The sequence below is a fragment of the Motacilla alba genome, chromosome 1A, assembly GCF_015832195.1.
Source record: "Motacilla alba alba isolate MOTALB_02 chromosome 1A, Motacilla_alba_V1.0_pri, whole genome shotgun sequence".
NCBI lineage: Eukaryota > Metazoa > Chordata > Aves > Passeriformes > Motacillidae > Motacilla > Motacilla alba.
In genome coordinates, this window is record NC_052031.1 from 46,373,706 (window position 1) to 46,389,668 (window position 15,963).

General features: G+C 42.4%; 1 protein-coding gene across 1 annotated transcript in view; it reads left to right on the top strand.

Moving 5' to 3' along the window:
* UTP20 (UTP20 small subunit processome component) overlaps window positions 1-15,963 on the top strand; it is a 63,537-nt gene that overhangs the window by 29,478 nt on the left and 18,096 nt on the right. Inside the window, exons 26-40 of the mRNA XM_038154894.1 lie at window positions 269-435; window positions 960-1,168; window positions 3,929-4,072; window positions 6,402-6,481; window positions 7,403-7,629; window positions 8,540-8,684; window positions 9,127-9,214; window positions 10,267-10,410; window positions 11,029-11,079; window positions 11,175-11,327; window positions 11,846-12,001; window positions 12,383-12,523; window positions 13,301-13,438; window positions 14,654-14,793; window positions 15,277-15,356. Of these exons, the coding sequence (XP_038010822.1) occupies window positions 269-435; window positions 960-1,168; window positions 3,929-4,072; window positions 6,402-6,481; window positions 7,403-7,629; window positions 8,540-8,684; window positions 9,127-9,214; window positions 10,267-10,410; window positions 11,029-11,079; window positions 11,175-11,327; window positions 11,846-12,001; window positions 12,383-12,523; window positions 13,301-13,438; window positions 14,654-14,793; window positions 15,277-15,356 (2,063 nt within the window). The remainder of the gene's footprint in view (window positions 1-268; window positions 436-959; window positions 1,169-3,928; window positions 4,073-6,401; window positions 6,482-7,402; window positions 7,630-8,539; window positions 8,685-9,126; window positions 9,215-10,266; window positions 10,411-11,028; window positions 11,080-11,174; window positions 11,328-11,845; window positions 12,002-12,382; window positions 12,524-13,300; window positions 13,439-14,653; window positions 14,794-15,276; window positions 15,357-15,963) is intronic.

Sequence of the window (15,963 nt, forward strand, 5' to 3'; positions counted from 1 at the left end):
GAGTGTTGCCAGCTATTTGCAGTGATGTGAATTGTCCTGCAAGGTAACCAGTTTTATACTTGAAGTTTCCAGCAGAGCTTCCATTGTAGAAGCAGAAGCTGATCTTTGACTAAGAGGTTTTTGGACAATATGTAGTAATTCAGTGGAGAACCTGAAGGGAGAACTTCCGCTAGAGAATATATTTAAACCGAGTTTCTCCTGCAGAATAAGAGGCAGGAAAACAGATGGCTTGCTGAAAGCTAATGCAATCTCTTTTTGGTTCTTGAAGAATTCTCTATGGCAGAATGAGAAACAAAACAGGGAGCAAAACACAGGGCAAGTCTTCTGCGAGCACTCGCATGTCGATCGTTCTGCGATTTCTGGCTGGCTCACTGCCAGAGGAGATACGGATGTTCTTGGATCTACTCTTCGAAGCTGTGAAGCAATTCAGTAATGGTAGGTAGGCCATAGAAGCTGGGGCTGTGGCATTTCCTGACTGGAGATGTGGGAGTATAAATAGGCTTAGTACTGTTATGTGCTTCAGTGTGTCTCTTAACCATGCCTTGAAAGGATGAAAGTAAACCCTTGGTGAGGACTAAGCTTCCCCTGAATTTCTCCTTACAAAGCATGATTGCTCTGTTTTATGTGTCCAAGGTCAGAAAAACTGACCACAGCTTACTTGCCACAGCTGTGCAAGTAAGTTGCAGCAGGCCAGGAGTGGGTGGTGGCTGGCATCATAGGCTAGCCTGAGTATCATGGCAGTAAAGAGAGCTTGTAAAGTGCTCTGATTCTGTAACAGCTGGAGACAGAGCTGAGTGTCAGAGAGATGGAGGCACAGAGCTGTTCTTATTTTAAAATCTGACTGTGAGGATCTGTAATTTAGGGCCAAATTCCACTATTTTTACCGTAATATTATTCTTGGTAGTGGGTGTCTCCATGGTGTTTCCCTAGCTAATTTGCTGTTCCTTTGCCTATCACAGGGCCTTGCCAGACTGCAGTCCTTCAAAGTATGTCAGAGCTGGATTTAGCTAAAGTCCTGCCTCTTGGGCGTCAGCATAGCCTCTTCAATGGTCTCGAGGTTGTGTTGAAAAACATGGGACATTTGATCCAGCAATACCTGCCTGAAATTCTACAGATTCTGCTCTGCATGACTGCAGTGGTATCCTGCATCCTCCAGCAAAGAGAGAAGGTACAGTATATGCAAACAATATACAAACACGTAAATTAAGTTTCTTTCCCTCCTCCTCCTCTGGGCTTACACATATAGACAGCTTTACTTATTCAGATAAAGGTAAGTTGAATGCCTTTGTGAAGTGAAGCTTAGCAATTAAAAGTCTGTCAAAATAGAGGCCAGTGGTGCTTGTCTGAAAGTGCTACAGGGCTCAAGCAGTGCAGGCAGGGTTAATGTACTTAGAAAACTGATTTGAACTGTGTTTTTGTTTGAGCTACTGAAGAAAGAGCTGGAGGTGATCTCTGTGCATTGTTCCTACCTGTTTTTTGGAGAGATGGGCATGAGAGAGAGATAAATGTTGTGTTGTAAACTTGTAAACATAGAGATTTTATGGCTGGAAGTTGAAATTTGCTGTAAAGATGGAGTTTCTTGGCTGCAAGGATAAAACATATGAGCAAGGGAAGGAGAGGTTTAAAGTTCCTTGCCTGAAGACATTAGAGCAAACCTTGTCCATGAGGTGTTTTGTTGCAGTGCTAGACCTTAGGTTGCTCAGCATTGTGGATGATCACAGTGATTATCTGACCTGCGTGTCTCCTGTCATAGGACACAGGAAGGACATGGCTCCCACCCATGCTTTCAGCACACTAGGAGTATCTTCAGCTCTGTATCAGGAGTCATACTAATCGAGTGTTACCACTTGGGTCTTAGCCAGGTGTCTGCAGAGCAGTGGAAATGTTTTTTCCCTTGCTGAGCAATGGCTGTACATGCAGAAGGGGTCAGGTGAGGAAAACATCCTGTTAAAGATTGGTTGCCCCTGAAGGTGGGGCATGTTGGCTTATTGCTGCCCTGTACGCAGAGAGGCAGCACAGACATCCCTGAGCTCCAGCCCGGCTACTTGGGGTCTTTTGGCAGCTGCTTAGAAACTGTAACACTGAGCCAGGCTTCTCTGTCTTGCTGGTGCAGAGCCTGCTCATATATTAGGTGGGAAACAAGCAAACTGCACAGTCATCATCATCACTGTGTTGTTGCAAGGTGTTAGGAGATGATGGCCTGAGCAAGTGGGAATGAATGTTTTGTCACCATGAGCGTGTTCTTGCCAAGACCCAGCTGTGAGCATTTGAGGTTAGAACTTGCTTTGAAAAAAATCTGTCAAACAAGGCAAGTCCTTGCAATAGGCAGTGTCCAACATCTCATAGTTGCCTGCAGGCTGCACAGAACCTGGTAACTGTCTTAATTTACAAAGAGGATGAGCAAATTTGAGGACGTCAGCATCCCACAGTCTGACTTCAGCAGTACATTGCATATGCCTACATGTTTTCAATGAGAACAGGAGACAGGAGTTCTAAAAGCTGCTTCATTGACTGCTAGGAAAGCCACATTTTGCCAGAGTTGCTACAGTAATTCTGTCATGGTTGTGTAATGTCAGGAGTGACAGTCTGTTGTTTGTCTGAACTTAATTTAGCACTTCATTAGCCCAGGGGCTGTTAAAAGCTCAAGGAAGAGTGTGAGAAATCTGTTTATCTTGACTAATAATTAGAAGACATTCTTGGAGTTTGAGAGTAATTTATTGCAGACTGATACTGCCTGGAGAGTTAAACATCAACTTTGACCACTTTAAGGCAAGTTATTAATTTACCATTTCCTACTGATTGTGTTCACTATTGAGTTTCTCTGTCCTCTCAAAGGCTTGATCTCAGAGAACACTTATGGTGATTGGATAGTGGGAAACCCAAAATTGCCATTGGAGGTTGCCATTAGCAGTAGTATCCTGGTTTGTGCTTTCTTTGGGCTTTCAAACAGCTCATTTGCCACCTGGAAGCTGATTGCACTCCATTAGTACACATTCAGCATAGCCTGGGAGGTCCTGTTGCAAGAGCTTGATCAGTTCCTTTTCCACCATCTCCTCTTTGTCTTTTTCACTTGTGATTTTGGATTCTTGGATCCACTTGTGGTGGGTCATGATACAGAGACCCGAAAGAGCTCCAATATCAGACAGTGGCTTTCATTTGGTCTCATGTGGCTTTATTGTTTCTGAGGCTGAAGTTCATTACCTCTGCACTGTGGAGCTGTTTCATGTGCTCATGCTGTGAGCTGCATTGCACAGTATGGAAATAATTTAAGTTACTCAGGTCAAGACTCCTCTCAGGGAGGAGAATTAGAATGTAGCTCTGCATGAATTCCCTTGATGAAATGTTTTTCCCAAGAAAGGCTATGGAACATAACCACTAAATGGGTACAGGAAGCACCTTCCTGTAACCAAATGCTATAGCCCCCACCCTACTCTGCTGGAAGACATAATTCACATTCTTTCCTTCTCTGTTCCTCCCCCCTTCTCTTCGTCTGTTGATTTCTTTTCTTCCCAGAAGATCTTCTTGTCCAAAGTACAGCTTCACTTTGGAGAGCTGATTTTGGTCCTTTCAAGTGTAAAACAGAATTTTTTGAGTGTTAGAGTTGGAAATCTAATTAATTGCGTTGTAGCTTTCTGCATTGCATCCAAAAGGGGCAGATGCTACTGGGTTAAACCTATCAGCATGGATTTTTTATTAGCTGAAGGAGTCCTGTGTAACTGACTCAATGCAGGAACAGGCAGGCCCCTTCTAGAAACATTTACATCAACTCTGAGGTGTAAATTGCTACTGTAAACAAGTTACAAGAGAAAACAGAAGTTTCTGCAAAGGATGTATCTGGATGTGGTCGGTCAATTGCTGGATTTAATTTCAGAGCAAGTAGTAGTTGGTCTGCCAAGGTCTTACTGGTTTTTGTTGGTTTTCGTTACAGGTCCAACCTAGGTTTATTAATCCACTGAAAAATTTGAGACGTCTTGGCCTCAAGCTTGTGGCAGAGTTTTTTTCTGATTATGAGACCTACAGCTTTAGTGTGGAAGAGATTGATGCAGTTTTCCATGCTGTGGTATGGCCTCAGGTAAGTATTTCTTGTTTTTCCAAATAACTTGTTTGAAACGTACCATGAAGAAAACTCCAGCTGTACTGGAGTCCATCATGTCAGCTCTGTCCATCTCTAGATTGGGTGTGGCCTTGGACACATTGTGGCATCCCAATGTGTCTGTGCATGGCCAGTTTCTTGGCTCTTCTCTAATTAGTCCTGGAGTAATCAAGTCACACATTAAAGTACAAATTAATTAATCTAAATAAAATGGATGCCATTTCTTTGTTCTTTAACCACAGAAGCAGACTTCTTCCCTAGATGCTTCAAGGAAGCTAAATCATACGAGTCATTTCTAGGTGTACTTTGCTACTTTTCTGTGTGACAGTTGTTGGGTAGGGGACTGCAGAAGCAAATGCTGCTGCAGGAAAGGAGGGTCTGTCAGTGGGCTAAGTGGTCTTGAGCCTGCCTCCCAAGAGTTCCATGTGAGCACGTGACAAAGCACAGGCATATGGCTTTTATCAAGAAAATTCAAATCACCTCTGAGCTTGGAAAATGCACTGCTGTGAGATGGAGAGAGAACACAGAATTTGAAATTAAATTATGCTGTCTTTGTCAGTGCAGTGGCTCTGGGGTTATCAAGGAGTGCCTGTACCAGCTGCTGGGTTGTCTCTGCTCTAAAAGCAGTTGTGTCCATGAAAAGGTTAACTAAGAGGGGCTGACTGTAAGAGTGCTCTTCCACAGAGGCTTTTAATGTATCCAAATGCCCAACTTCCTTGCAGCAGAAAAGCCTGTTAAAGAGCACTGTGAAACAACAGAGTTGCTTCTCTAGACACTGTGTTTGTTTACTCCTACGCTGTTTCTCTGCTCTACCAGTAACAATATATGATGTGTGGTATGGTTATATGGACAAACAGTAGATAAAATGTACCAGGCAGTGCATATAGCTCTGTATTGCACTGGGCTGGGCAAGAGGGAAGTGCATGCCCTTGGTTTGTCCATGGAGTCTTCTTACCGTCAGGGTGCTATGTGGGAAAAGCAGTGAACATTTATTGCAGTTCCAGAGCAGCTCAGGCTATTGCCGTTCCAGGCAGTCAGCAAAGCACTTAAAGCTTTCATGGAGCACAGTGTTTGCAAATTCTGAGTAACTCTGAACAAAATGTACTTTTGTTACTAAATAGTTAGAATGCCTCTTGTCCTTACGTATGTCAGGAAGACGGATGGTTTTGAAGCTTAGATAGTAGTGCGATCCAGAAGCTCCCTCTGGAGTCTTTTCTGGTGAATTTCATGAAGATTTTGTTTTGGCAAAAGAATCGTTTTGACTTGTGTGCTTTCCTTTTTTAAAACTATAGAACTGAGATGTGTAAAGCTAATGGAGGGAGCAAATTGTTTTAAGCCTGTTGAACCTGCAGTTGGAGTTTGCTGTTGTTCATAGCCCTAGGATTTTGATGCAGAGGCTTGTTAGCCTGCACAGCAGCATTCCTGCAGGATTGGATTAATGGTTTACACTCCATTGTATATCATTCAGGAGATCTCTGGTTTATGCAGGGCAATAATATTACCAGTCTTTGGGACAGGAGAAGAAGATTCCTATGATCCTGGCTGTGATGGTCAGACCTGCCTTCTTTTCTGTTACACTCAGGTCTTGAGCAAACTGAGCTAGTCCAAACCCCACGTGCACCATTCTGCCTACCACCCTGAATGCACTGGAGCCTGCTCTGCCTGTGTGTTCACAGTGGTGCCCTGCCAACAGTCCAGCGGTGGTCACAGTGGAAACCCACCTGTGTGACTTGGGTGCAGCCTGTTGGGCTGTGGAGTGGCAGAGAGGAGGGTGCCCTGTGTCACCTTAGCCTGTGTCCAGTCGTGGAGGAGCAGCAGCTGTTCTGTGTAGCTCAGGCTGGCCACCTCTGAGGCGGAGTTGTTTTGGACACAGAACCCTGTTAGGCGATCCCATTCATGGGGTGCAGTACGATGTTCCAGCCCCTCCAGTGAGGCCGTGGAGATACAGACCCGGTGCTGCAGTCAGCCATAGGAAGTGTGGGAGGAGTGAGTTTTGGGTGCTGGGTTTGAGATTTCATAAGTACGTCTGGGAGAGTTTGCTAAGTCTCTGTGGCAAATGTGAGGTGTTGTGGGAATCTAGTTTCAAGGGAAGGCAAAAATGGTAGCTGGAATACTCCATAAACAGGAGTGAAATGATCTAAGAGTCATTTGACAAATATTGAGGAAGTTGGAAAATTACTTTGTAAAAGGTTGAAATGACTTTATAAAAAAGGTAAACTATAGAATGTGAGGTCTTTGTTAGAGATGAGGTTTTCAAGTGGCTTTACTTACTTGTGTTGCATTGATATCTGATTTTTCTTTCCTTTAGGTTTGCAGATTGGCTTCAGAGAGTCAGTATTCTCCAACTTTTCTGCTCAAACTCATTCACACATGGAGTAAGAACCCCAGGTAAGTGTTCTTCTGGCAAAGAAGCCTAAGTACTTCTGAATACATAAAACACAAGGAAAAAAGAGCACACTAACAGGCTGTGAATAATTGTGTCTAAACCCATATTTTCTTTTTCCATTAGACTCTTATTCTTTTGATAGCAGTCAAAGCAGCTGGGAAGCTTTCCAGTTTATGCAAGAACTCACTTTTTAATTGGCTGCTTTTTCCCATGTATTAATAACTAAGCACATATGTAGCCCGAACCCAACTCACAGGTGAGGAGGAGGTCTGACTTCTTAGGGATATGTTTGTCTTGACCAATTACTTCTTAGTCTTACAAGATGGGAAGTCAGTTTTACAATATATAATTTCATTCATGTTTTTGTGAGTCTCTCTTTCTATTTTATGAAAGAGTATAAGTTATAAGACAAGTATAAGTAATAAGTGTGTATATATATATATTATACTTATTATAAGTAATAAGTATAAGACAAGTTCAGCATAGAATCTGTGACTGAGAGTCTGTTACTGAAGGTTGTAAAAGAGCTTGTGAGAAGTTCCAGCTCAACTGTCTGGAGTGATTTTTGCCTCTTCCACTCACTGTTTTTCCTTTGCTAAAGTACCTGGTGTTTCTTTTGAGACACCTCATTGGTTGGAATGAAGACCTTATATACAAACTTGTGTTAAAAGTGATGTTGGATCACTAGGTTAGGAGCAGACTAAGAGGAGATTCGGGCTGTGGAGAAAGGATTAGAAAAGGGACTTGATAACCTCTCAACCTCCATTCATTGTATTTTTGATGATGCTGGTTTTTGTGCACTTTTTTCTTGGTTGAAGTGGAAGACAGTCATTATGTTTTGTGTGACTTCTCACATAAAAGAATTATAAGATAAAAATTCTGAACCTAATTTTCAATTAACCTTTTTATAATATTTCTCTCAGGTATTTCCCTTTGCTGGCCAAGCAGCAGCCAGATCATCCAGAGAGTGATATACTGACAAATGTTTTTGCTGTGCTGTCAGCCAAGAATCTGTCTGAGGCCACATCCAGCCTTGTGATGGACATCGCTGATAGCCTTCTCAACAGCCCAGATTTTGAACCCACAGAACAGGTTTCCAGTTTGAGCGTGACTGACTGTGTTGTCATGGCCCCTGGAGATGTGACAGAAGGTATGCCTGCCTGAGAGTTCTCAGAGACCTGTTGGGTGCTTTAGATGGAGGTGTTAGATTATGGTGAGGTTGTCTAAGAATAGTGGGGAAGAGGAACCTCCCAGCAGAGATGGAAACGTCAATGTACAAACTTGTCTTGTGCTCAAGAACTGTAATGTCCTGTTTGCTTGATGACTGATGAAGTCCACATTTGAATATCAGGGTCCTGAGCATGGAGAGATTCCTTTTGAAGAGGGCAATGTTGACTTGTTCTGTCTGTGAAGCTTTGACTGATACAAGTTCAAGAACTGCATTGCTGACTTGGCTCTGTGCCTAACACCACGTTTTATTTAAAGCCCCCTTTCCTGTATGCACATGATCATGTATCACTTTTATGTTCATTCTGTGCTCCCTGACTAGAAAGACCTGGCATCTTTGAGAGTTAGTAGACAGAACAGTAGTGTGCTGTGTTTGATGCTGTGGAGACAGCATCAGTGTGCTGCTTTCACCTGCAGCACTCAAAGCTAGTGGAAAGGAGCATGTGCCCTTGTTATGGCAGCTTTGATTTTACACAAGAGGTCAGTGGTGGAATAAAGAAAACCTCATCTACAAATGCTCCAGTCATTTCAGGAGATGGTGCTACTGTTGAGGAATGTCCTTGGTACCTTCTGATAAGCCTACACTTACGATGGTTGTTACTGAAATCTGTGAGGAGAGTGGTGTGCGCTTTCTTTGATCCCATCTCAGACATGTTAGACTTGGAAGTGCTGGTGCTTCTCCCCAGCTAGCTGTGTTCATAGCTCCTATTTACTTACTCTTCCACTAATGAAGCCTCCTTTATCCTAATTTCCCCTTTGTATAGGGTTGGATCTCCCTTCTGTTTCTCGCAGCAGAGTTTTTTGGGTGTTGCTAACTGTTGTATCTCTTACAGAGCCCCTCAGCCTAGGTTGCCGGTTGGTCCTGCCTCATGTTCCTGCCATACTTCAGTACTTCAGCAAAACAATGTTAAATGTGGAGAAGGTGAAAAAGAAGAAGTACAGAGCTCAAGTCAGCAAAGAGCTGAGTATACTTTCCAAGTAAGTGTTTCTTAGAGCCTGAAACAGTTAAAAAGCTGGAAGGAGGGAGGAAGAAAGAGGCTTATTGTAATGGTTTCCAAATTAAAAAACACTGTGTCTCAACCTTTTAAAATTTGCAACAGTTGTAAATACCTGGATCTGTCATTGACCTTGCTATTTGCTGGTTATTGAGGTGATAAGTTTTCAGAAGTTGATTCTAGCTATTTTTATTGCTGGTACTCAACCCTAATATCTCTTGAGGTTAGAAAAAGGTGCAGAAAGGCCTGCAGTCATGTGGAACTGAATGCTTAGGCTTGGGACTGTGAATTTGGTAGGTATGCACTGTTAGCCTGAAGAGGCTGACGAAGCCTTGTGAAATGACACTAGTGCTGACAGACTTCTTTGCTCTGTACTGGTAATTGAAATGATATGAAAGAGTAAATTACCTTGTCCAATTTTGCAGGATCAGCAAATTCATACAAGAAAAGAGCCAGAATTCAGTGCTTGTGAGCCTTCTCCTCCCTTTCCTTTATCAGACTAACATGGAGCAGGTAGGTAAAAATTATTTCCTCACCCCTACTAAACATATGGGTTTTTTATCAAGTATATTTGTTTGTTTAAAAGTCGTATTGATTATATGTCATTTCTTATTATTAGCCTGCAATCAAGTCTTCATGTGTTTGTAGTCTGTTCAGAACGCAGTGCCACTGTGTGTTGATGTGCACTCCTCACCAGAGGTGCCACTGCCCAGACTGATTCTGTTCCCCCTTGTCATGGGGAAGGTCTGCAGAAGTTATGATGCAGTCTTTAGTTTCTTTGTCACTTAGTCAATCCACCAAATTGCTTGCAGTGTTTGAAATAATTGCTCTTCTTCACTGTGGATTTTATGCACCCCAAAGCCACAGGGTCTGGACAGCGATGTGAATACATGTGGTTGAGTATGTTGTGTGTGTGGTGTACTGGGCAGTGCTGCATTAGTCTGCTGCTGGATGAAAGGCAAAGGCAAACCATATACAGTACTAATTTGAGGGTTTCAATGTGTCAATCATTAGGGTACCACATGTGATTGGTGGGCTGTTGAGGGAGATCATACAAGAGCTTTACTGTGCAGTGACTGGGCACTGGAACACATTGCCCAGGGAGTCTGTGGAGTCCCCCCACATTGGAGATACTCAAGAACTGTCTGGATGCAATCCTGTGCCATGTGCTCTTTGATGACCCTCCTTGAGCAGGGAGGTTGGACCAAATTGACCCCTGTGGTCCTTTCCAACCTGACCCATGTTCATCTCACATATTCAAGAAAGATTTTTAAAGCTCTATTAGTTCTCCTGACCTTTGAGTCATGAGGAAAAACACATAAAAGAAGTCTTTATCGTGCTGACAGTCATCTCTTAACACTGTATTGTTTCTAATTGAGAGGCTGCAAGTACTTCTGAGAGATTTGATGATTGCATTGTGTCCTTCTAATTCTTTGTTCTCGTTCAGTATCTGTGATCTGAATGAAGTACAGCAATGTGCACTTCATGTCTTGAAATATGTCCCAAGGAAATTAAATAATCTTGTGAGGTCTCTGTACTTATTGAGAGTTATGTGTCTCTTTCAGGGAACGCAAATTGACATTCTGGAGACAGTGCAGAACTTGCTGAGGCATTGCTCAAACCCTACAAGCTTTCTCAAACCACTGGCAAAGCTTTTTTCTGTCATCCAGAACAAACTGTCTCGAAATAAGTTGTGCTTGGTATTTCAGGTATTGCATTTCTACATCTTTCTATGCTTTTTTTTTTTGAAATTTGCTCTAAGGGATCAAGAACAAAGCAATAGCAGTATTTATCTTTGTGCATAACTTTAAAAAATTTTTTACTCTACTTCTCATCTGAAGTGAAAATAACAGAATTCTATGTAATAGAAATTAATGAGCTGCACAAAGATTTGTAAAAGTTTTGGCTAACAGCCTGGTTGATGTGAGCCTCACCAGGGATCTTTAGTGTAAGAGAGGCCAAGCAAAGCACTTTACCTGCAACATATCCTGCATGTTGATGAAATAAGAATGGATTTCAGTATCCTGAAGATGATTTTTATTTGTATTCTTCTCTCACGGTTTATTGTAGGATGTTCTGTATTACTTTGAAGTGATTTACATAAATTCTTAGCAGTAAAACACAGGAAACATACAGTGTAGATATTTGGAAACTTAGGACTTAAAACACATATCATCCAAGTTACATAAGAAAGGCTCTTATGGAGGTTCTAGCAGGAGAAAGAGTAATGCTGCTGCTTTATTTATTTTTTGTCTCAAGTGGTAAAGTCTTGAGTTATCCAAATTTTTAACAACTATAAACGTTAACTGGGTTTTTATTTTTTTTAGACTTTATCTGACTTGGACGCTAAGTTGAAGTATATTACTGATGTTGTTAAGGTATGCACAGTTTCTGTCTCTGCTCCCTTTTTCCCCCAACATGGTATGATCACGTTTCTGTCATTTTTCATTAACGACTTGTTGCTCTGCCTTAGCTGAATGCCTTTGATCAGCGGCATCTGGATGATATCGACTTCGATGTGCGTCTGTCAGCATTTCAGTCAATCACAGCTCGCATCAAGGAAATGCAAACAGTGGATACGGACTTTCTTGTCCCTGTTATGCACAACTGCTTCTATACCATCCAGGTTGGCTGAATGTTCCTTCTCTTGCTATGTGCACCACGTGTCCCTGATTGATCTAACTTTCAACTTACTTCCATTGGCTGTTTTTTGGCACCACGTAACACTCAGAAAGTATCTTTAGGTATTCTTACAAACACGTTTTTGAAGTCTTGTCTGTTTACCTTTTCATCTGTGTGTGCCAAAAGGCAAATACAGTGCAGCACAACTTTCTGTCAATGAGCATTGGAACTGTGTGGTCATTTGTACTGGATAAAAGGCATATTACAGGCTTGAAAGGCTGATTTTTGGTTTGTTGCAGCATGTCCTGGTTGTGTGGGCCTGCTGGTAAATCTCAAAGGTTTTTTCCTGATGGGTAGGGTGAGCATTAATTTGGGACTAGGGCTTCTATAGGAAAGCTCTCAAGAGTTTCTGAGTCTCTACAGGACTCATGTTGTGTCCAGTGGTACTGTTGTGTCCCACCTTTGGGGGAGAGAAAGGTGTCATAGCCAGACTCATGTGGTGCCATTTCTTCATCCACTCAGCTCGGGGATATGGCTCTTAGTGACAACGCAAGCCTTTGCTTGACCAGTTTCATCCACCGACTGGCAGAGATCAGCCACACAGAAGATGAGTACAAGGAGCTAATCCAGCACACTCTCCTGGAGTCTGTGAGAAGGGGTCTGAAGAGTAAGACTGAGGTAAGGCAGTGGTATCTGATCACACACTTCCAGCTATCTTCAGGGTAATGAGATGTTTTTTGGGTGAGTTCTCATAGTCCCCTACTGGGATAAGAAGTGCAGTATTTACTATAAACTTAGCCTTAATTTGAAACCTTATAAAATTATACAAAATTATAGAAATTAACTGTGTTTCTCTACTGTTGTTCAGGTTTTCTTAGCTGTAACTCGTTCTTTGAAAGGGAGGCTTTAATTTATATGCAGGCCACTATAGGTGCGTTTGTTGTTACCAAGATTGAGGACGTTTTACTGAAGCAGTTGTAGATGACAGCACTGCTGTTCTCAGGAGTGTGTAGCAGCCTCTCCAAGGGATACTTAACATTCACTGCTTGCTATTTTTAGAGCATCCAGCAGGACTACACATCACTGCTTTCCTGCCTCATTCAGACATTCCCAACAAATCCCGAATTCCAGGATTTGGTCCAGCTGACCAACCGCCATGATCCTGACATGGACTTCTTTGAGAACATGAAACACATGCAGGTAAAAGACAGCAGGCATTTCTTAGCGCCTCTCTTCTCCTGCCAAGCAAAAGCATCTTACTGTGAGGGGATGTTTTGTGAATCATCTGTGTGTTGTCTGCAGAGAAATTGAACCTGTGTCATTAGATACTGTTACAAAAAAGAGGGATGTAGACATCATCAGGAATGATTGAAAAATCACAGTCACGTTTCTATCTATAAATGTACTGGGTTTATGGTAGCCCACAGTCAGCAGTATCCTGAAGATTCCTCTGACATAGGCGTGGAATGGGTCTCTTATTTTTTCTGGCCTATTCCCTGTTGCTCTCTGGAGGCTCTGCAGCCCCTTCCCATTCACAAACCTTTGCAATATAACTTACACAAAGCCTGGTCTCCTGGTTTTTGCAGTATGAAAATAACTTTCTTCTGCTTTCAGAGATGCGATCTGAGAGAGTCTTTGCTGTAGCAAAAGTGTAAATTTTTAACATGTAATTTTCTTTGGTCTTTGCATTTCATTGCAGCAACTGCTGTTTGCAGTTGCCTCTCTTGTCTAGCACCTAAAGATAGCACAGCCTTATGATTGTGAATCCACAATGTCATTGACTTGAAATATCTACTGAGGCAAAAGGCTAGACAAAGCCCAGAGATTTAAGGAAAAAGCATGCCTTGGAAATGACTGTAATATGTTTATGCCATCACCTAAAACTGGGACATTTCAGAACTGCGGGATGTAGTTGCTCTCTTGTGCTAGCTGTGACTTGAGTACCACCTCATCCACTGTCTCCTGTATCTGACTCAGATCCACAGGAGGGCACGAGCTCTGAGGAAACTGGCAAAGCAGCTCACTGAAGAAAAGCTTGTGCTGTCTTCTAAATCCCTCCAGAACTACATCATGCCTTATGCTACAACTGCAATTTTCAGCGAAAAAATGCTTAAGGTAGGCTCTTTCAATTGAATGCATCTACTTGAATATTTTTACCTTTCATTTGCCTTAAAAACCTAACCCCTTTAGACAGCTGATATGTTTGTGAAGTGAGTGTCTCCATTGTAGATAAAAGTGCTGTGCTGGTTTTGGTGGCAGAAAGAGGGTTTGGAAAAGTGCAGATGCAGGCTGGGCCCAGTCCTATATCTGCTAAACTTGTCCTGCTTCTCAAGGGTTGATCTCTTAATGGTTAGGGTTTTTTGTTTTGTTTTAGTTTTTTTACTTGGGGTTTTATTGGTCTTTATTTTTTGTAATCAGCTTCTTATTTTCTTCCCTTTTCTTCCAAACTTCTGTCTTCCTGTTTAGTTGTGAGATTAGTTACTCTTTGACAGTAGACTGTGGGACTGTAGTCTGTGTCTAGTAACAGAGGTGGGAATAAATACAGTTTTCTCTGGATTTAGAGGGAAACTGCTGGAATTAGCTGAAAACATCTGAAATCAATAGCAGCTTTGTAATTAAAATTTGAAGGGTGACATTTTGTTAATCACTTTCAGTGAAATTACTTGTAGTGCAAGTGTGGATAGACTTTCCACCTGTGGCTTTTAAAAGCCAGATTTCACACTTCTGTAGTTCCCTGCACACTACCAGGGGAGCAGCAGGCCCACTTCTATCAAGCAGAGTAAATGCCTAAGTTGCTTACTGCCAGAAATACTCTTCTGAAGCTGAAACAATTAGAGCTCAGGCACAGGACCCGGCCGCTGCAGCAGTGCAGTCTGTGCCCCTCAGTAGAGTGACTGAGTAGCTCTTTGAACAGAGGGCAGTAAAATGTGTTGATTGAAACTTTGGTGAAGAAATACACACATTTTATTTCACATTTGAAATGGGTTTATAGTTGACCAGCAATGTGCCATGTGTTTGTTGTTGGATGCCTTGACTGGTTCTTGTTCTTAGTTCTTAGCACAAGTGAGCCCATAGGTTTAACTATGTGAGAAAAATTAAATGTGTGCAGAATAATTTGGAGGAAGTGGGTCTGGAGATCTGCTTGATGGACTGTGATTTTTAGTTTTATTTTTCTAACTTGATGCTCAGGAGGAGATCTAAAAATACTGAATCCCAAGCATCCCCACTAGAAAACGTTATTTCTGTCTCTTGTTGCTTTGGGTAAAAGATGCTTTAGACACATGACCATTGTGAATGCTAACAGCAGCTGAATTTCTCTCTTTTGAGCAGCATGAAAATATGGTAACGGCCTCAGTGGAAGTTGTTGGAGCTGTCTGCCGACATCTTTCATGGTCAGCCTATTTGTACCACTTAAAGCATTTCATCCATGTCTTGCAAACGGGACAGATCGGTACGAAGCTGGGAGTCAGGTGGGTACCATGAGCAGTGCTGCTTCAGGTTTCTCCAAAGACTGCTTAGGCACAATTCAGTGTTTCTAGCAGCATCCCATTAACTTTAGCCTCTTCTCTGAGGTGAGAGATTGCTGGCATTGAGGTGGTATTTAGGCAAGTGAAGGTGGGCACGGCTTGCTGCCTGGAACTATGAAGATTTACCAGGTTGTTACTTTGTTACACCATGTCTCACTGAACGCATGGCACCAGTTCTGCTCCTGGGAGACCTCCATTGCTCCAGTACCACTCTCTGTGAGGTTTCACATTGAGCTAGGTCACAGAATACATGTAGCTCAGAAGTAACCAGTTTTTATTTTCTGGGGTTTTTCAGGATAAACCTCCTTATGGTGCAATGTCACTAAATCTGATATTTTCCAAAAAGTGCTTGTAAGACTTTTCTGTTGTATATGCATCCTCTTCTTGTGAGGAGAGCTGATCTTTCTTCATGTTTTTCTTCTGCAGCTTGTTAGAGACAGTGCTGGAAGCCTTTCACTTTGACCATAAAACACTTGAAAAGCAGCTTGTGACCATTGACAACCAAGGTGAACTTTTTGTGTCTGCTTGTAAAAACACTACTCAGACTGCTCAAATGCAGCTAATCAAAGTTTTGTGGTTTACTCTTGACAGCAGCTACTCGTGTCTTTTTAAAATGGGCGTACTGGAAGCTAGTGTTGACTTGTCTCCTCAGGAGCAGTGCAGATTTTCCTCCTGTGTGTTGACAAAGTCAGGAGAGGTATAGGGAATCAAGTCCACATTACCACTCCATCCCAGGCTTCTGTAAACCAAAACAGCCCAGAACCTGTGTGGTTTTCAGGGTCTGCACCCAGCCACAATGGCTGCTGACACACCTGAGGTTTTTATCTTTGATGTTGGCTGCTCTCATGGTTATCTGTAGCCAAGATATCCTCACCTTGCTTCCCTCGCCATTTCACGGGATGAAGTTGTATCTTCAGCTTCTGCACTATTGTGGTTACCTATGTTGGGACCTTTGGGTGAAGGAGGAAGATAAGAGGTGCTTGTCAGTACCTCTTGCCTCATGAAATCCTAAATTTTAAGTGAATGGCAGTTCTCTAGGTTCAAGCACATTGACCTTTGCTCAGCTGACTACAGGGTTCAGACACAGAGTAACGCAGTCTTTGCTTTAAACCT